Here is a 22,205-nt window from a genome sequence, read left to right as displayed (position 1 = left end):
AAATACAGGGAAATTGACCATATACTTATATTTTTGTTTAGGTGTCAGACCACCAATTAAATATTCTTATCTGTTTAACCAAATTTTGCAATTTTCATAGCTTTATAAATATTGTACCTTAAGTTTAACTTCATAACAATCAGGTATATCCTGAATTGTACATGTATTAGCTTTCTGCATGCCAATTTTCAACATACGTTTAAAGCCTTATAAGAAAAAAACCTAACCTTCAAATAGAGGTACTCCAAAAATAACCTCTGTTTTTTTTTTTTTTTTTGGAAATCTTAAATTAGTATACTGTAGAGCGCATTAATCTTCAATTTTTAATGCAAACTAAATTTTAGCTCTATATGGTCTAAATATATTTCACGTTCACCAAAAGTTTCATTTTTAGAAATTTGTTGGTTAGTATAAGTAAACATGTACATCAAAGGCACTATTTTGTGTCAGAGTAGGGCTACTTTTACGTTCTAAATTGGAGGGAGTAATTGGTGGTCTGACACCTTTATTCTAAAACTTACATTTGAGTGTCGTTGTTGGGATTTGAGTGGTAGTTGGGGGTGGTAGTGTTGGACAAGCTTGTGTGTTACATGGTTGAGTATCTCGAGCAGGTCCTACACAATTCTTTCCACCATTGGCTGGTGCTGGGTTTGTACATGTTCTATCTCTGTGTCTGGTTCCACCACCGCATGTTTTAGAGCATTTACTGAAGCCGCCGTAATTACTGTATACACCATCGACTGTAGGTATTTAAAACACATTATAAGACATATCAAATTATTTGCGGGAAAATACCCATTAAAATGAATTGCTAGATGGCAAGATAAGCGATCGCTGTCAAAAAATGTAATCTCAGTTCTTGTAAGCACTGAAGGGTAAAGATTGTTTTAATTTATCAGTTGGAAGTAAAATGAAATATTGCATTGTATAAAGCGTTGGTTGTAGTTGATCCAACTAAAATTCTGGACGAAGGAAGATAACTCCAATTTTTAAAGATGACTTTTAAAGTGACATCCTTGACATTTTTAGAACAGATATTGTAAAAGTTATGTAATTTTCGTGACTTCAATATCTGAGCATATATTTCATTCATTTTCTGGAAATGTTCATGGATAGAATGTATAGAATTTTATGATCAATTCACTCTTCTGTGTATAGCTCGAAGGTAGTGATAAACCGGGCCTTAGAAAATTTAGATATCAAGTCATTTCTATGAGGTTTTGATTGCATTTCATGCAAAAATCAGACTTTTATGTTGCCCATACTTTTTTCATTGTCAAATGCTAGGGGTACAATTTTCACCGACTAATATACTGAATTTTAAGATGATTTTACATCAGTTCAAAGGCAATTGAAATGGCATCAACATATTGAATTTAAAAAAAAAAAGAGTCATTGATGGAATGAGATTTTAAAGATAATCTATTTTTAACAAAATTCGTGACATCATCCATGATATACAAATTTTTTTACCAGTGGCGGGTCTCATGGTTTTTTTTTCACGATATGTATACATTTTTTTGTTTAAATCTTCAATTATTTGGAGGTATGTCCCCTCTAAAAACTCCTGGATCCTGTCAGATTGATAGTTATCTTCATCTTCCATTTACTTTAAAAAAAATGATTTGTTAGGTTTTTCGAGCTGAAACAAAATGTTAGCAGTCAATGGTTAATTTTCAGATTTCAAAACAGTTGGTAAACATACAATTAATTTGAATGCGTTGGATATGACTATAGAATTATCAATGATCGAATCACGAAAGTTGCCGGCAATCATTTGTCATATCTATTATGAGACCCATATCTTTGTCTGCATATAAAGTAAGAATTAACATGAACGTTACACAACATGTGTGTTAGGATCTATATTGTCTCACCATTTATCCAAAACCTTGAGACTACTGCTGTTATACAAAGAGCAAAAATACCGTTGAAAGTTTATCATTGATTATAAATAAAATAAAAATAAAAAAGAGAACAACATTCCTCTTTGGAAATGATTCCTACAATTGAAGTGAGAGTTATTATTTTCAAAACAAGCCTTTTTGATTCCGGTCAATCATCTTAGGGCAATAAAAGTGGAAAACGTGCATTGGATGTTGGATGTGTACGGATTGATAGTTTAGTCTTAGATGCATGATTTGTTTTATTAGTTGTTAGTTGATTTGAACTAGTAGTCAGATAACTGCGAGTACTCTCAGATCTGTTCCTAGTGTCTTTTTTTTTGTCGGGATGTATAATTACCCGGCCACGTCCACTTGTATGTTTGTCCATCTGATGAGTTAAGCCTTTTTCAACTGATTTTTATAGTTCGTTCTTATGTTGTACTGTTATACCACTGTCCCCGTTTAGGGGAGGGTTGGGATCCCACTAACATGTTTAACCCCGCCACATTATTTAAGTATGTGCCTGTCCCAAGTCAGGAGCCTGTAATTCAGTGGTTGTCGTTTGTTTATGTGTTACATATTTGTTTTTCGTTCATTTCTTAATATAGATAAGGCCGTTAGTTTTCTCGTTTGAATTGTTTTACATTGTCTTATCGGGGCCTTTTATAGCTGACTATGCGGTATGGGCTTTGTTCATTGTTGAAGGCCGTACGGTGATCTATAGTTGTTAATGTCTGTGTCATTTTTGTCTCTTGTGGACAGTTGTCTCATTGGCAATCATACCACATCTTCTTTTTTTTTTATATTTGTTCTGAAGTTGTTTTTTTCTTACTTGGTAATCTTTGATCAAATGATTTGACTTGCAATGGTATATTATTACGACTAGTAATATCAATTTACAAATACCATTACATAAATTACAAGAAAGGGGAGGGATAATGTTTTCCTCACAATTCTTAAACCGATTCAAAATGTAAGGTCCATACACGATAAGGTATATTATTCAAATACCAATTCCGGGTATGAAATTATTTGTTAATTGTTCGAAGCAGAAGTGTTAAAAATTCTCGTATCGAAATAGAAATACCGTTGTATTGCTGCTTTCGTCCTAAGCCAGTGCTTTCTTTAAGCCTAGTACTTTATTTTTTTCTACGCTCAGAATTTTAATAATTTGAATGTATTTAGAATTCGTTGATATATATATATAATTGTGTTTTTTATCTCCTTTAATTAATTTGTGTCTTCATGAGTTACTTCTGTCTTTTGCATATGTGTGGTTTTCTTTTATCTGTTTGCGTTGTATTCTTCAAGTACATTACCAAATATTATGTTTTGGCCAATCAAAATGGCTTTACAACAGATTCAATTGTCATTAAATGTAATTTGGCATTAACACAAGAATGGGTTTTTTTTTATAAAAAGATATAACAAATTCAAGAAGGATTTGGCCTTTCTCCCGCAAAAATTTAGCATAAAGTGATTCGGTTCCTGTATCAGATGGCCCGACTTTATACATCAATATATATTTTCATATAACCCGTTTAACTGTAAGAAAGTGTTTCACGATTCTAGTAACGGAGTTTAAAAATCCAAAATTGTAACCATCAAAATAGGGTATAAACATTTTTAAAGTAAATGACTAGATAAATGAAATTTTCATTACCTTTGCATGCTGTTTTCTTCAACTCTGCTTGCAGTGTCGATAAAGCATCGAAATTCGTCACTGTGAAAACATGAGCATTATCGGAAGCTATTTTTTCAAGTTCTGTACGTCTAATACCGTTTCCAATACCAATGGCGAACACACGAATGTTATGTCCGTGGAGTTTGGCAGCTTCGATAACAGTCTGGGGTGGATTTCCTGACTGACCATCGGTCATTACAATTAAAATGTTTACGACACCCGGTCTATCACCAGCAGCTGTGGTAAAAGCATGTTGATCGACCCATTTAAGGGCTTCAGCAGTATGCGTATTACCACTTTGGTAAGGAACTGCTTTTATCGCACTCACTAATGAAGCTTTATCATGGTATTTGTTCATGTAAAACTGTGGGTGAAATGTGGTAGCAAATGTTGTTACTCCTATTTGCACATTTTTTGGTCCAATTGTGAATTGATCTGCAAATTTTGCCACAAAGTCTTTTTGTTTTTGAAAGTTTGGTGAACCTACACTACCAGATGAATCCAGTAAGAAATGTATATCAGCTGGGTTATTTCCACATGCTACAAAATTAATTATAATAAGATATATATATATTTTAAATATTAAAATTTTAAATGAAATTAAAGATTTTTTTTTAATATTTTGTTTAACGTTTACCCTGGTACTCTCGACGACTTGAAAAATATTAAGGCAAAAATATTACATCATCAAACATTTTTTTAATACGAAAAAGACAGAAAAAGATCTGCATGCAATTAGATTCTAAAGAATATAATAAAACTTACACACTGGTGGCTGAGTAACAGCAGCATAGGCCAATTGTAGGCCTATGATCGCCGTAAAAGCGACGGCAACGCGCATGATGGTATATATTGTTCGGAATGAATAGTCAAGACTGAAGAAGGTCTTACATTTTACCTCTTATCAACCCTAAGTTCAAAATACCATGATAACCTAGATGATAAAATATGACGAATATAAAATAAAGACGATGTATGCGGGTTATAATACTGTATTTGGATACTTTTAATTTACCGTGTCATATCGTCAGTGATTTTATTTGCTATATTTTTTTTCAAATTGAAGTGCTTCTATATATTTGATAACTTATCTCATCAGAGTGTTGTCAATTTTTATCTTCTTTTTACTATTAACATTTGTTTTTGGTTAGAAATTCTGTCTAAACGAGAATTACTAAGAAAAACGCTTATATATCAACTGAATAAAAACCAAACGAAACAAAAAGTTGAAACGAATTGTCTTATAAGATATACAGATTTACGATTCGTGATCGTAAATATATATGTATATATATAAACACCCCTTTCCTCAAAATACAAAAAAAAGTATAAAAAAGAACGAAAAAAATACCCAACCAACAAAACCAGCAAACAAACAATATTGACATGTATTTAAGCTAGATATAATTTTGCTAATTTCGTAAGACAGGTATAAGCTTTTGTTACTTCGTACGTGTCTCTGATGAGTCTTTTGCATATACAAATCGCGCGTCCGGCGTACAATTGATAAGCCTGAAACATGTATCTTTATAAGTTTTTTGTCAAATTGTCTTGGTCACTTCTTTTGCAAAAAAAAAAAATATCTTAAACTTGAGCTAATTAAAAATACTGTTAAACATTTATTTCAAACAACTTCATATAGTATTTTCTATCTGTATGTCTTTAGGTTTTTTTTTACATTCATTTAGCTCATATCAGCTGAAAAATGTCTACATCATACTTACTAGTTGGGGGTTGAGTTACAGCAGCATTAATCACATTAAGGCCTGCAATTACGCAAATCGCCACAGTAAACGTGGCTACGCGCATGATGGCACTTTATTTTGATTCAATAACCTTTACTCGACTGACCAAAAAGTCTTACGGATCACCTTATATGATGGTAAAGTCAAAATACCTGGATATCTAAGGTAATATACATAGTAGAACTACCCTGTTTTGTGAAAGAGATAAGAATAAAGTGACCAACAAATATTTAAAAGTCTCCTATCTCATCTGCTTTGTCCTCTGTCACAATTTATAATTTTTAACGCTCCGAATACAAAAAAAAAAATGTGTGGTAAAAGTCAATGAGGCTTCAAACCTAAAAAAAGACACGACCAACCAAAAATTGATTAGTTTATTATTGGTAGCCATAGGCGGATCCAGGGGGGGGGGGGGGGGGGCTGAGGGGCCCGGGCCTTGATTATATAGGGAATCATTGAAGCATGACTGGAGCGGCCCCCCCTTAGGTCATATAGCGGGCCCCCCCCCCTTAGGTCATATAGCGGGCCCTCCTTAGGAAAAGTTCTGGATCCGCCAATGGTAACTTAATGTTCAGTGGCAAATGTCGCATGCATATTCAGTACGAATTGACCAAAAGACATTTACGAAGCAGTATATGTAGTCTTCCACAACAGACAAGTAAATATACAATACGTCCGAGTCTGATATTAAGTCCATGTTTAGGAAAAGAATATGAGTTCCATTGCCAATGACGTTTAAAAAACTTTAGAAGACTTGATCCACCAGCTTGCGTTTCAATAAGTTCCAACATTCGCTGGTACTATCAAATTAATACGTATCATGAAATGGTCGACAGCTTATAAGCATTTGAGAAGTTTGAGTGTTCATGACGTTATGTGGTTAGTTTATGCTAAAGCCTTTGAACAAACAGGATGTACTGTAGCTAATTACGGAATACGAGTAGCAGTCGAAGCAAATAGTTTAAATCAGGTACATATGCCTGGTCCATGTCAGGAACCTACTAGTCAGTTTGTGTTTAACGCTGTTAGTTGGCGTTTTTTTAGTTACATCCTATAATTTTTGTCATTGAAAAAGAATTTGGCTTCGATGGTACATTAGTCTCTTTATTTAGGGGCCAGCTGAGGACCACCTCCGGGTGCGGGATTTTCTCGCTGTGTCAAGACCCATTGGTGGCCTTCTGTTGTTGTCTGTTCTTTGGTCGGGTTGTTGTCTCTTTATACAAATATTCCCATTCTCAATTTTTCACATCTAGCCAAGAAAATGAACAATTCACAGCTAGCTATAGCATTATATATATACATATTTATAGAAAAGTTGACCTATAAGTTTTATGCTTGTTTTGTTATTGGGGTACATTTTTTAGTAGAATCGTTTCGTTTGATTTTTTTTATTTTACATTTTGTCATAACAGAGCCATCTATTATACATTTAAAGGTTAACTATACGGTTTAGGTTTTGCTCATTGTTGAAGACAATTTGGTACAGATTAAAGATATTATCAAATTTTATAAAAATACGCAGTTTTTAATTAATCTATTGAACGTCAAACGTAGAATTTTCTTTAAAAATAAATAAATAGTAACTATTTCAACTATGAATTTGTTATAACCTATGACCTATAACCTATAACCTGATTTTATAACATACATTAAAACGAGTTTACGGAAACTTAAGTTCACCTTCAAAGTTGTCTCTCTCATCTTTATTCGGTCATTTGTGTATCCCTTCAGATTTACCAAAGTAAATAAACTTTCATTTTGTTATCTCAGTAATTCCCTCCGAAGAATAACATTAAAGCCATTGTTTATAAACATGCTGATTCTTACATATTCTTAATTATACTAGTATGTAAAACTTCATTTCATTTTACATGTTTAAGCTTTGATAATTAAATAAGTATTAAAATTCAAAAACTCCCAATCAAAAATGTCTAGAAACCTGCGTCATTTGAAATCGTGTATCAATGCAGTTACACATACATATTGTTTTTGATGTCACCTTAAAAGTTGAAATATTAAAAAAAAAAAATAAAAAAAAAAAAAATATTGTTGCTTTTATCTCTGACATTTGGTTTCTAGTGGATGGTTGTTCTATTGCTAATCCCTGTGATTTTGTTATCTCTATTATTCCAGTAATATATAGTTAAATAATTAAAATTTCTGATTTCCTTTTCACACATTCTGTTAATCGATAGGTTTTCAAAGAAGTAAATTGAGATCTCGAAAAAAATATTTGGTATTGAGAGTGGGTGCTAGTTGATAGTCTATGTTAAATCTATTTAGTAAATACATAATTTCTAGTCTCGGGATAACGTAGAACTAATGTGGAAGGAAATGTTGATATTTGTATGTTTTATTGTGGTTTGTCTTGTGTCGTTGAGTTACCGTATCATCACTTCTCTTTACTCTTTAATGATCAAAGATAACAGTGCAAGTTCACCAAGAAAGACCACAAATACGTATGCGTAGTTAAGTATAGCTAGAGTCAAGAATGTTCCTTCAAATAGTAAAAGACTAAAATTGAACAATACAAAGCATGTCCATAAAAGAGAACAAGACGTAACTTAATTTCAAAAGAATATGAAAGTGCAAACATGTATACACTCCATAGACAAAGCATTCTTGTTTCATTCCGTTATCACTATTTCCATATACAGAATAGGATATTTTTATCATTTATTGACGTCAACATTGTTTCTATTTTTGTAATGGTTCGACTTTTGATTTCTCAGGCTATAGAGGCTCAAATGATGCTTTAAGTTAACTTTCCAGTGCAGTATGTGTTGTAAATGACAGAAGGACTGGGTATTAACTGCAAAGTTACGTTAAGAGTAATAAATAACTTTTCATAGTAATTCTCCACAAATCTGCGAGTTCTGTTAATGCGTGTTGCTTAGATACAATCATAATGACAATTTTTATATGTCATTTGCCACAATTTAAACTCTTTTTCTCTCTTCTTTTTTACATATAGTAGAAAATATAATACCTGAAACATTCGTATATCCGATCAGAAAACGAGAGGGAAATTTGTTTATCTTACTCATAGGATTATAGAAAATGAAAGATAAATTTTGTTATTTTACCCTTATATATATGATGATTGAAAACGAGAGACAAAACTGTATTTTACACTATGAAGGATAGAAAACGAGAGACAAAACTGTATTTTACCCTAAGGACGATAGAAAACGAGAGAGAAAACTGTATTTTACCCTAAGGACGATAGAAAACGAGAGAGATAACTCTGTTTTACCCTAAGAACGATAGAAAACGAGAGAGAACACTCTGTATTTTACCCGAAGGGCGATAGAAAACGAGAGAGAAAACTCGTTATTTTACCCGAAGGGCGATAGAAAACGAGAGAGAAAATTCGTTATTTGTCTCTAAGGAGTATAGAAAACGAAAGAGAAAACTATTAATTTTACCCTAAGGCTGATTTATGCTAAGTTTGGTTCGAAAATGACTTTTTTGCTAGCAATCAGGCCGTATAAATAGTATAACAATGATACAATCCTGGTGACAGGCAAAAGGCAAACATGCAAGTGTCCAGTGAATATGTTGCGACACGACTTACAGGTTAAGCACTATTGTCTAGTTATTACAACAAACTCATTTGGTGTGTCAAATTTTACTTATCTGAAGGTGCAAGACCCTGACATCATGGGATTGTTTGGAAACATTGACATATGACTTGTGGGCGAAGTGTCTTGAATGGAAATCTTATCAATGGAATACCAATCTTATATTACTACGACCGAGAATCAAAGATCCCACGTGAACTTCTTCATTAATGATCATTGTTTATATGACCGAAAAGTAACATGAATGAAAACTATAGAAATGTATGTTTATGATTGTTCTTATTTAACCCTTGACCGGAAATGTCATTCTCGGAGGTTAAGATATCATAGTTATTTGACCTTATATCAGTGAAACTATATAAAATCCAAAAACTAGATTATATGCATTTAGATAAGAAAGGTCTGCCTTTATAAATTCAAACGAGTGTGTGACGCGAAAAAGTAGATCAAAGCACGTGTACTGCAAATCATAACAAGAAGCACGCCTGAACCTGTATCGCTCACCTGGTGACACATATCGACAGTTTGCTAATGCATTTTAATTACTTTCATATGCACATTCTGCAGTTACTCTTTGTGTTGCTGAAATTGTTTGATGTAATTTGCCTGTTTAACCTAGCGTATACAAAGCCAAACCACTGAAATCAACATTTAAGGAGCTTTCACTCAACAAAGGGTTATCTATATGAAATATTCAAGAAGATAGATCTTGACATTTACAATATTATCCTAGCTTCTGTTCAGTATGAAACAATGGGAAGGAAATGTAAAAAAAAAGTGAAAAATAAACATTTCAGGGGTAATATGAATATGTTGCGACACGACTTACAGGTTAAGCACTATGGATTGAAACCAAAGTATTATATCTGCTTTTTATAATTATATTTGGTAATTAAAAGGTATCTTTAAATGTGCAAATCTGGTATTCTACATAAATAAGTGGACAGATTTTCAAAAATGTTCAGAATAGTTAGAACTTGTTCTGGTGACCATTGTTTGTTTCCTGTCAGTTTTTTTGTCAATACCATAGTTATAGAAATATAAGCTAAAATTGATCACTATATGTTATTTTGTTAGCCATTAAGGCAGACATGTTGAGTATAACCAACCTGGGCGAAAATCTCAAACTTGACACTAGTAGATGAAACTCATAGATAAAGCAGATATAATACTTTGGTTTCAATCCATCGAGCAGTTGCAGAAGAGGTCTTCAAAGAAAAGTTTATAGAAGACGAACGACAGACGACGGATAGTAATGCTAAAACCTTGCATGGGTCTTTGAGCCTGGTGGGCTTGACATGATTTAATATAAAGTGCTCGTGATATCTTTACATACCACAATGAATGCCTATAAATTAGTATGGACATAAACTCTAAACTCAGCCAACATTAATAACCAGGGTTGGCAATAACCCGGGTTTTATGAGTATTGCCCAGCCCAGTGGGAAATACTGGGAAAACCCGGGTTTTACTGGGTTTTAGTGGGTAATACTGGGCAATACTGGGTAATATAAAATATATGTCTGAATTTTAAAGAGGATTCAGTGATAAACACAAATGCAATATAGTTAATAAGATATTTATACCCTATTGTGTTTGTTTAGCATTTGTCTAGATTGGCAAACTGTAAATAGAAAGCAAATAAATCATTTTTTTCAAATGAATATAGCTCCTATATTAAGAATTAACAATTACATGTATTAAAGAAACATCACATTTAAATAATGTATATGTACTGTCACTAATTAATAAGTAATTATTCAGATTAGAACACAGATTTGTTTATGTAACAATAATCAGTCCTTTCAATTTTATAAGTGTTAATGGCATGACCCTGTAGGGTGTTTATTCAGCAATATGAATGTATATAACAATTAAAATTAACAATTCACTTAAACACTGCAATAAAATGCATTTTTCAAAGTTTGGATTATTGAAACATTACTTGGTAATTAAAAGGTATCTTTAAATGTGCAAATCTGGTATTCTACATATAAAATTAATAGAGAAGAGAATGAAATTGAATTTTCTAGAAATGACTGTCAATGGTTATCTGTATAAAAAGTATATATTTAGCTGTTATACTATGAAACTATAACAAGTCTTAACTATTTTGTGTTAAAATAAGCTTAAAAAACCATATTGCCCAGTAATGCCCACTATTACCCATTTCTGGGAGTATTGCCCAGCCCGGGAAAACCCGGGTGGGTAATACTTTGCCAACCCTGTTAATAACGTTTTGGCAATAAAGCCATCGGATGTTGCATGTGTACTGATTAACATTTAAGTCTTAGTTTTTTCTGGCTTTGAACTAGCTATCAGAAACTGCGAGTCCTCTCAGATCTATACCTCGTGCCTTTTATATGTGTTTGTGTTCATCTGATGAGATGAGCCCTTTTCAACTGTCCTATGATAGGCACGTGCCAACATAACTAACACCGTTATATTCTGTATAAGACTGTCCAAAGTCAGGAGCCTGTAATTCAGTGATTGCTGTATATCATTATTTTTTTTGTTGGATGCCTTTAATAACTTTCCCATTGTTGAATGTTATACGGTGACCTATATTTGCTAACTTATACGTCATTTGGTTCCAGGTGGAGTTTTATCTCACTGAAATAATACCACATCTAATATATATTTTTACCCCGAACGCTAAAAAACGTATTTTGGAGTAAGATATAGAGGGGAACTGTAGAAATAGCATTTTCCCGATTGTGAACTTTTCATAACTAGGAATCAACACTCCACCAGAGTTTTCGTATATATTTCCTAGTCGATACAACATTCAATGGATTGCATTTACCATCACGATAGTCGCTTCTACATGGAACAAACTAAACATCGGTTTTATCGATAATAAGATTGAGGCTGTCTCTTCGAAAATTTCATGGACGAGATTTGATTGGCAGTAATCGAATATCTGCGCCATAGATGACCACGGATCTGTTAAACTTATGAAAAACATAATCCCGTTCTTCGCTTTTGGACTAAGCGAGTGCGACTTATCACCTAGTTTCTATACTCCCAATGAATGGGCGACATAACGAGTATTCCTAGTGAAACAGAACATACTTGTGTTTTGGGAGCACCCAAGAGTTTTGTTAAGTATTTAAAAAGTTCGTGTTGCTTTTGTGTTAAATTTTTAGTGTTTGATTTTTCAATGTCCATACTGATTTTATCGAATTGAAGATCATTTTTTACTTCCATTTCAAACTTTCACAGTCCGTTCAATTTAAGGTTTCAAGAATTTTGACGGATGGTTAATACATTTTGTATTGTTAAAGGTTAAACAAGACTAGATATGTCAAAGCGACACGAATGGCTCCGTCTCACTAAGTTGAAAAATCTGCAATTTCAATAACACATGTCACGGGACACAAACATGATGGTAGTCTCACATATAAAAAATCAGCTCAAAGTCTGGAGGTGTATAGAAAAAAGTCTGTATAATTGTGATTTTCAACAATTTTCAAAGTTGTAAACCCTTAATTTTGACAAAAATCAGCGGAGCGGAACGAAACTTAAACTTGATCTGTAACTCATCATGGTTAGCTCACATACCAGAAATCAGCCCGATATCTGAAAGCATTTAGGAAAAAGGTCCGTATAACTGTGATTATCAACAATTTATCAAACTCGTATAGCTCGTAATTTCGGAAAAAAAAATAGTCGAGGAATAAAACTTAGACTTGAGCTGTAACTCATCTTGGTTAACTCACGTGACAAAAATCAGCCTAATATCTGAAAGCATTTAGAAAAAGGTCCGTATAACCGTGATTTTCAAAAGATTATCAAAGTCCAAACACCGAAGTTTCGATCAGCAAAAATAAGTCGAGCGGAACGAAACTTAAACTTGATCTGTAACTCATCATGGGTAACTCACATTACAAAAATCAGCCCAAAATCTAAAAGCGTTTAGAAAAAAAGTCCGTATAACTGTGATTTTCAACAATTTATCAAAGTCCATAGCTCGTAAATGGAAAGAGTTAGCCGAGAGGAACACAACTAAAACTTTATCTGTAACATATGTAACTCATCTTGGTTAACTCACACGACAAAAATCATCCAAATATCTGAAAGCGTTAGAAAAAAACTCCGTGGTGTTCGTATTGTTCAGTCTTTAGTTTCCTGTGAATTGTTTTGTGTACAGTAACAGTTGTTTGTTCTTTTTTGTCGTTTTTTACTCGGTATATTCTCCACTCCGTCCCCCCCCCCATATTTAACATGGGTGGGTCAGTGGAGTTTTATTCCCCGAGGGTTTCACCAGCCCAGTAGTTAGCACTTCTGTGTTGACATGAATTATAATTGATATAATCATAATATGTAACTGTTCAAGTTACAAAACTACTTTTTTGAAACTAAGGCTTTTTTTTTTTTTATCTCATTATAGATTACCTTAGCTGTATTTGACAAAACTTTTAGGAATGTTTGGTCTTCAATGCTATTTCAACTTCGTACTTTATTTAGCTTTTTTTTTTTTTTTTTTTTAAACTTTTTCTATTCGAACATCACTGATGAGTCTTTTGTAGACGAAACACGCGTCTGGTGCAAAAGCAATCCTTGTATCTGTGATGAGTTTATTTGGATACGGTGACCTCTAGACGTCCTCCTGTATTGCGGTGTTGCGCCTTTGACATGTAGTCCACATTTAACCTTTCGCGAAGTTACTTTGACGGAATACTCCATAACGACGACAAGTCCTTCAGTGCTTTAAAGGTAGCAAACATCGACCTTGAAAGCAGGATGTATATTGTCAAAGTAATTTTCTTTGTGATATCCCAATGTAAACAGTTTAACACAGAGCTAAGTGATAACGTTCAGTGATATACCTTTACCAGGAGATAAATTCCATTGTTGGCAATAGCATACCCTACATCAGTTTGTTCATATATAATTCGGATAGTTTTCGTACTTGAATTATGTCAAAGATTAAGGCTGAATATAATATTAAAATATTAGTTCTTCCAAAGTGTTTGATATTAAATAGGAAAAGGAACTTCTTTTGGGGGAATTATTGTATATAATTAGTTGGGGATATCTATTTAAAGTATTAATTAAACAAATATTTATGTATATATATATATATCTAATTAATTTCAGGAATGCTCCTGTTACGAAGGACATCCTACCTCACCTTTCAAAAGTAGGACATTTAATTTATCAAAAATCAAATTTTGAGATTTCAGAAGATCCACTTACAACCATCACACAAGAAATCAGTTATTTGACTAAGAGCGAGAAATATTTCAAATCTTAACAAGATGTTTTGATTTTTTAATCAAAACTAAAGTAAAAGCATCATTCACAAGTAAAATGATATTTTATATCTTGGATTTTGATTTGTTTTAATGCGGGGAAATATCTCAGCCAGATTATAGGTTTTTGGTGTTTTTGAAGCTGTTGGTTACCCTTTCAATAGCATATTAAATAAGTCTTCTCATTAAATTATTGCCCCTTAGTTTGTCTATGTTGAAATTTCCTCGGAATATATGTATTAAATAACTATGCTCAGCATAAACTTATATTTACAGAACAAAATGGCAATTTATTCCGAGAAATAATCACCGTGCATAACTCATGACTGCAGATTGTGTCTCATTGACTTTTATTTTTTTTAGAAACGATTAAAACTGCTCATCACTGTTAAACTGCTGACCAAATAGTATGAAATTCTGTTCACTAGTATCAGAGAAAACTGTAACTGAAATATTTGTTGGGCAAAAAGATGGACGAACAGACGGACGGAAAGGCAAGAAAATGCAATTTGGACATCAATCCTAGAGGTAAAATATCGTCATTATTATACTGGCTTATTAATTTTTTACAGCAATTTTCCATACAGTTTAGAGGGGCTCTTTGGACCTATAAAAAAGAAGTGGTATGATTGCCAATGAGACAACTCTACACAAGGGACCAAAATAAAACAGAAATTAACAACTATAGGTCATTGTATGACCTTCAACAATGAGCAAAGCCCATACCGCATAGTCAGCTATAAAAGGCCCCGAAATGACAATGAAAATCGATTTAAACCAGAAAACTAACGGCCTTACGAAGTTTACTTATATTGATATAGAATATATTCATGCGATGACCTACATGTGTTACATAAAATGTAAGTGCTTGGGGTCAGGTAGTATGATGGAATACACTTGAACTCTCACAGTATACTAGAGCGAGAGTCAAATCTGTAGACAAATATTTGTATTTGTCATCCTTTTTCTGCTTAATAAGGTTGAATATAAATTGACTGACACAACAGCAACAAAGGAATTTCATCTTCAATGGTGTGCTACTTATTGGACAAGATAGGAACATGATCAAATTGTTTTCACATTAAAACGTACTAATTCGGAAAAAAACATATTATTTTCCAGAATACTTATGAAGAAATCTTTACAGCTACATTTGATGATGATGCACAATCAATTCAACTAAACCAAGAAGAAATAAGTTACACCTATTAACAATAAAAGAGTCGTCTAAAACAGTTTAAAAAAAATAATAAAATGCTTTGTGAGCGCAGGTCGAACCCTGAATAGTTGGGGTATATGTGGACACAATATTCAAGCTTGATACTGTTTGAATTTGGATTGTGATCAAATTTTTGACATAATATAGGTTTCTGACTCAAAATAAATGTGGTCAAAGATCTTACAAATATATTGCCCAATACTGTGCAATTTATAAGGTTTCTTCTTTCTTCTTGGAAAATTTTAAAAATTTGAAATTTGGATAATTTTGAAAAAAAATAGGCCCCAACTTTTTGAATCCGTCCTAGTAGCAATTACCCCCAAACTCAATCCCAGCCTTTTTTTGGTTGTATGGAACCTTGTTATTCAATTTAAAGAGATCCATTCACTTAAACACCGATTATTGTCTGGAAACTAGAAAAATGCTATTTTAGGCCCTTTATTCCTGCAGGTTTCAAGGATTTACCACGAGAATCAATCCCAGATTTCCCTTTGTGATATGGAACCTTGTGATACAATGTCAGAGAGATCCATACACTCTCACACAAGTTATTGTTCTGAAACTACAAAAAAAAAGCTTTTTGTGCCCCTTTTGTGCCCTTAATTCATAAACTGTTGGCACCATAACCCCTACCTTCTACTTGTGGTATTTTAAAATCATTGTGGTACAATTTCAAAGCAATCAAAAAACTAATCCACAAGTCATTATCTTGGAACTAGAAAAATGCTTGTTTTGTGCCCCTTTTAGGCCCCGAACTCCTGAACGGTTGGGACCATCATCCCTAAAAAATTAATCCCAGCCTTCCTTTTGTGATATTAAACCTTCTTAAAAAATTTCATAGAGATCCATTAACTTTGATTACAATTTCAAATTATTTTTGGCGGTTGTATAAAAAGTAAACTTTCATTTCATTTGTATAACTAAGAACAGATATATGGCTTTAAAATAACATAGCTGCATTGAATTTCACACTAAACGAATAATACATACTTCGAAAGCTCTAATGACAAAGAATGGACTGTGTTCTAAAAACACTGGAAGCTTCGCTAAATCAAAGTATCATAGTTGCTGATAATCACGATGATCTTTTTGATGCCAGTATCCAAATATGCAGAAATGAAGGATTACAATATTGAACCTTATTTTATATTTTTCATGATAACAGTGAATAGAAACTTCAGGGGCAATAACTCCAAAACAGGTTGACAGATTAATCTACGGGAAGATACATCTTGGCGTGCTGATAATTTTTGCTATCAACACTTTGAACCTAGCGTCGACAGCCAACAAATGATAAAATTGGAAAAACAATTTCAAAAAGAATATTTCAGGACTAATAACACAACTAGAGGCTCTCAAGAGCCTGTATCGCTCACCTGATTCTACTTGGGTTTTTGAAATCATATGAAACAAGAATGTGTCCTCAGTACACGAATGCCCCACTCGCACTATCATTTTCTATGTTCAGTGGACCGTGAAATTGGGGTAAAATCTCTAATTTGGTATTAAAATTAGAACGATCATATCATAGGGAACTTCATCAAAAACTACCTCGAACTAAAACTTTAACCTGAAGCGGGACAGACGGACGAACGAACGAACGAACGAACGGACGAACGAACGAACGGACGAACTAACGGACGCACAGACCAGAAAACATAATGCCCCTCTACTATCGTAGGTGGGGCATAAAAATATAAAATTTGGCTAAAAGTGACAACACAACCTCATTGATAAGGAAAGGAACATGTTTAATTTCATTCAAAAGTCCCCCACTGGCGGCCATATTGGATGGCGGATCGGCTACAAAGTAACAACACTTGGTCAGCACCTCATAAGGAACATTCATGCCATGTTTGGTTTTATTCCATTCAGTGGTTCTCTAAAAGAAGTCATTTGTATGCATTTCCCATAGGGTCCTATGTTAAACTAAGTCCCCTGCTGGTGGCCATCTTGGATGATGGATCTGCTACAAAGTAACAACACTTGGTCAGCACCTCATAAGGAACATTCATGCAATGTTTAGTTTTATTCCATTCAGTGGTTCTCTAAAAGAAGTCATTTGTATGCATTTCCAATAGGGTCCTATGTTAAACTAAGTCCCTGCTGGCGGCCATCTTGGATAATGGATCGGCTACAAAGTAACAACACTTGGTCAGCACCACATTAGGAACATTCATGCCATGTTTGATTTCATTCCATTCAGTGGTTCTCTAAAAGAAGTCATTTGTATGCATTTCCCATAGGGTCCTATGTTAAACTAAGTCCCATGCTGGCGGCCATCTTGGATGATGGATGGGCTACAAAGAAACAACACATGGTCAGCACGGCATAAGGAACATTCATGCGATGTTTGGTTTCATTCCATTCAGTTGTTCTCTAAAAGAAGTCATTTGTATGCATTTCCCATAGGGTCCTATGTTAAACTAAGTCCCCCGCTGGCGTCCATCTTGGATAATGGATCGGCTACAAAGTAACAACACTTGGTCAGCACCACATTAGGAACATTCATGCCATGTTTGATTTCATTCTATTCAGTGGTTCTCTAAAAGAAGTCATTTGTATGCATTTCCCATAGGGTCCTATGTTAAACTAAGTCCCCTGCTGGCGGCCATCTTGGATGATGGATTGGCTACAAAGTAACAACACTTGGTCAGCACTCCATAAGGAACATTCATGCTATGTTTGGTTTCATTCTCTTTAGTGGTTCTCTAGAAGAAGTCATTTGTATGCATTTCCCTTAGGGTCCTATGTTAAACTAAGTCCCCCGCTGGCGGCCATCTTGGATGATGGATCGGCTACAAAGTAACAACACTTGGTCAGCACTCCATAAGGAACATTCATGCTATGTTTGGTTTCATTCCATTTAGTGGTTCTCTAGAAGAAGTCATTTGTATGCATTTCCCATAGGGTCCTATGTTAAACTAAGTCCCCCGCTGGCGGCCATCTTGGATGATGGATCGGCTACAAAGTAACAACACTTGGTCAGCACCCCATAAGGAACATTCATGCTATGTTTGGTTTTATTCCATTCAGTGGTTTTCTAAAAGAAGTCATTTGTATGCATTTCCCATAGGGTCCTATGTTAAACTAAGTCCCCGGCTAGCAGCCATCTTGGATGATGGATCGGCAACAAAGTAACAACACTTGGTCAGTACCTCATAAGGAACATTCATGCCATGTTTGGTTTCATTCCATTCAGTGGTTCTCTAAAAGAAGTCATTTGTATGCATTTCCCATAGGGTCCTATGTTAAACTAAGTCCCCTGCTGGCGGCCATCTTGGATGATGGATTGGCTACAAAGTAACAACACTTGGTCAGCACTCCATAAGGAACATTCATGCTATGTTTGGTTTCATTCTCTTTAGTGGTTCTCTAGAAGAAGTCATTTGTATGCATTTCCCTTAGGGTCCTATGTTAAACTAAGTCCCCCGCTGGCGGCCATCTTGGATGATGGATCGGCTACAAAGTAACAACACTTGGTCAGCACTCCATAAGGAACATTCATGCTATGTTTGGTTTCATTCCATTTAGTGGTTCTCTAGAAGAAGTCATTTGTATGCATTTCCCATAGGGTCCTATGTTAAACTAAGTCCCCCGCTGGCGGCCATCTTGGATGATGGATCGGCTACAAAGTAACAACACTTGGTCAGCACCCCATAAGGAACATTCATGCTATGTTTGGTTTTATTCCATTCAGTGGTTTTCTAAAAGAAGTCATTTGTATGCATTTCCCATAGGGTCCTATGTTAAACTAAGTCCCCGGCTAGCAGCCATCTTGGATGATGGATCGGCAACAAAGTAACAACACTTGGTCAGTACCTCATAAGGAACATTCATGCCATGTTTGGTTTCATTCCATTCAGTGGTTCTCTAAAAGAAGTCATTTGTATGCATTTCCCATAGGGTCCTATGTTAAACTAAGTCCCCCGCTGGCGGCCATCTTGGATGATGGATCGGCTACAAAGTAACAACACTTGGTCAGCACCTCATAAGGAACATTCATGCCATGTTTGGTTCCATTCCATTCAGTGGTTCTCTAGAAGAAGTTCAAAATGTAAATTGTTAACGACGACGACGACGGACGACGACGACGGACAACAAGTGGTGAGAAAAGCTCACTTGGCCCTTCGGGCCAGGTGAGCTAAACTAGAGGCTCTCAATAGCCTGTATCGCTCACCTGATTCTACTTGGGTTTTTGAAATCATATGAAAAAATATAAAATTTGGCTAAAAGTGACAACACAACCTCATTGATAAGGAAAGGAACATGTTTAATTTCATTCAAAAGTCCCCCACTGGCGGCCATCTTGGATGGCGGATCGGCTACAAAGTAACAACACTTGGTCAGCACCTCATAAGGAACATTCATGCCATGTTTGGTTTTATTCCATTCAGTGGTTCTCTAAAAGAAGTCATTTGTATGCATTTCCCATAGGGTCCTATGTTAAACTAAGTCCCCTGCTGGTGGCCATCTTGGATGATGGATCTGCTACAAAGTAACAACACTTGGTCAGCACCACATTAGGAACATTCATGCCATGTTTGATTTCATTCCATTCAGTGGTTCTCTAAAAGAAGTCATTTGTATGCATTTCCCATAGGGTCCTATGTTAAACTAAGTCCCCCGCTGGCGGCCATCTTGGATGATGGATGGGCTACAAAGAAACAACACATGGTCAGCACGGCATAAGGAACATTCATGCAATGTTTGGTTTCATTCCATTCCGTTGTTCTCTAAAAGAAGTCATTTGTATGCATTTCCCATAGGGTCCTTTGTTAAACTAAGTCCCCCGCTGGCGTCCATCTTGGACAATGCATCGGCTACAAAGTAACAACACTTGGTCAGCACCACATTAGGAACATTCATGCCATGTTTGATTTCATTCCATTCAGTGGTTCTCTAGAAGAAGTCATTTGTATGCATTTCCCATAGGGTCCTATGTTAAACTAAGTCCCCCGCTGGCGGCCATCTTGGATGATGGATCGGCTACAAAGTAACAACACTTGGTCAGCACTCCATAAGGAACATTCATGCTATGTTTGATTTCATTCCATTTAGTGGTTCTCTAGAAGAAGTCATTTGTATGCATTTCCCATAGGGTCCTATGTTAAACTAAGTCCCCCGCTGGCGGCCATCATGGATGATGGATCGGCTACAAAGTAACAACACTTGGTCAGCACCCCATAAGGAACATTCATGCTATGTTTGGTTTTATTCCATTCAGTGGTTCTCTAAAAGAAGTCATTTGTATGCATTTCCCATAGGGTCCTATGTTAAACTAAGTTCCCGGCTGGCGGCCATCTTGGATGATGGATCGGCAACAAAGTAACAACACTTGGTCAGCACCTCGTAAGGAACATTCATGCCATGTTTGGTTTCATTCCATTCAGTGGTTCTCTAGAGGAAGTCATTTGTATGCATTTCCCATAGGGTCCTATGTTAAACTAAGTCCCCCGCTGGCGGCCATTTTGGATGATGGATCGGCAACAAAGTAACAACACTTGGTCAGCACCTCATAAGGAACATTCATGCCATGTTTGGTTTCATTCAATTCAGTGGTTCTCTAAAAGAAGTCATTTGTATGCATTTCCCATAGGGTCCTATGTTAAACTAAGTCCCCTGCTGGCGGCCATCTTGGATGATGGATCGGCTACAAAGTAACAACACTTGGTCAGCACCACATAAGGAACATTCATGCTATGTTTGGTTTTATTCCATTCAGTGGTTCTCTAAAAGAAGTCATTTGTATGCATTTCCCATAGGGTCCTATGTTAAACTAAGTCCCCGGCTAGCAGCCATCTTGGATGATGGATCGGCAACAAAGTAACAACACTTGGTCAGTACCTCATAAGGAACATTCATGCCATGTTTGGTTTCATTCCATTCAGTGGTTCTCTAAAAGAAGTCATTTGTATGCATTTCCCATAGGGTCCTATGTTAAACTAAGTCCCCCGCTGGCGGCCATCTTGGATGATGGATCGGCTACAAAGTAACAACACTTGGTCAGCACCTCATAAGGAACATTCATGCCATGTTTGGTTCCATTCCATTCAGTGGTTCTCTAGAAGAAGTTCAAAATGTAAATTGTTAACGACGACGACGACGACGGACGACGACGACGGACGCCAAGTGGTGAGAAAAGCTCACTTGGCCCTTCGGGCCAGGTGAGCTAAAAAGGAAGTTGTATTTTTTTCTCCAATTTTCAGGGTGGATTCATCTTGTCCTGTGAATCATTTTTAGCATTCACTTTTTTTTTACACCTTATAATCATTCCATACCCAAAACATTGTTGACCAATTCAATTGCTAATAGACCACAAAACTTAAACCTTGATCACTGATCCATAAAATTATGTGGAGGTTGGGTGAACCCTGTTTGATGGACATGGAGACTTTAAAGAAATCCATATACCAAATATAGATGTATTATTACCTATAAGTGAGAAATCAAATGACAAAACAATACTGTTATCACAGAGATATGCTTAGTCTTTAGATTTCTGTGTTTTGTCTTGTGTATTATTATTTGTCTGGTTGTCATTTTCTTTTTTTGCCATGGTGTTGTCAGTACATTTTGGATCTATCAGTTTACCCTCTAGTATCTTTCATCCCTCTTTTACAGTAAAAAAATATATACGCTCCTTTAAATTCTATTGAGCTAATCTATTCATGAAGCAAAAACATGAAAACTGAGCTTTTTGACCATGCTTGCTTTATGGAAAGTAAAATGATATTGATAGAGTAGATAATTGTTCTTATCATGCCTTCTTGTTTGCAGATCATGCTTTAAAAAAAATCTTGGTTGCAACGCCAAAAAAAAAAAAGAA

General features: G+C 35.1%; 1 protein-coding gene across 2 annotated transcripts in view; it reads right to left on the bottom strand.

Annotated features, from left to right (window-relative positions):
* LOC143080285 (uncharacterized) overlaps positions 1-5,433 on the bottom strand; it is a 55,313-nt gene extending 49,880 nt beyond the window's left edge. The window contains exons 1-3 of one of the 2 annotated variants that reach the window (XM_076256027.1): positions 5,295-5,433; positions 3,550-4,110; positions 522-740 (exon numbers count right to left, since the gene is read on the bottom strand). In XM_076256027.1, coding sequence (XP_076112142.1) covers positions 522-740; positions 3,550-4,110; positions 5,295-5,379 — 865 coding nt within the window. In that variant the 5' untranslated portion in view covers positions 5,380-5,433. Of the gene's footprint in view, positions 1-521; positions 741-3,549; positions 4,111-4,335; positions 4,498-5,294 lie in introns of those variants that run through there. The other variant, XM_076256028.1, reaches the window with a different exon arrangement.
* Between the last annotated feature and the right edge of the window lie 16,772 nt (positions 5,434-22,205).

Source organism: Mytilus galloprovincialis, chromosome 6 (assembly GCF_965363235.1).
Source record: "Mytilus galloprovincialis chromosome 6, xbMytGall1.hap1.1, whole genome shotgun sequence".
In the NCBI taxonomy this organism is placed as follows: Eukaryota; Metazoa; Mollusca; class Bivalvia; order Mytilida; family Mytilidae; genus Mytilus; species Mytilus galloprovincialis.
Note: the sequence above shows the minus strand (reverse complement) of the source record. Positions and strands in the feature narration are given on the sequence as shown.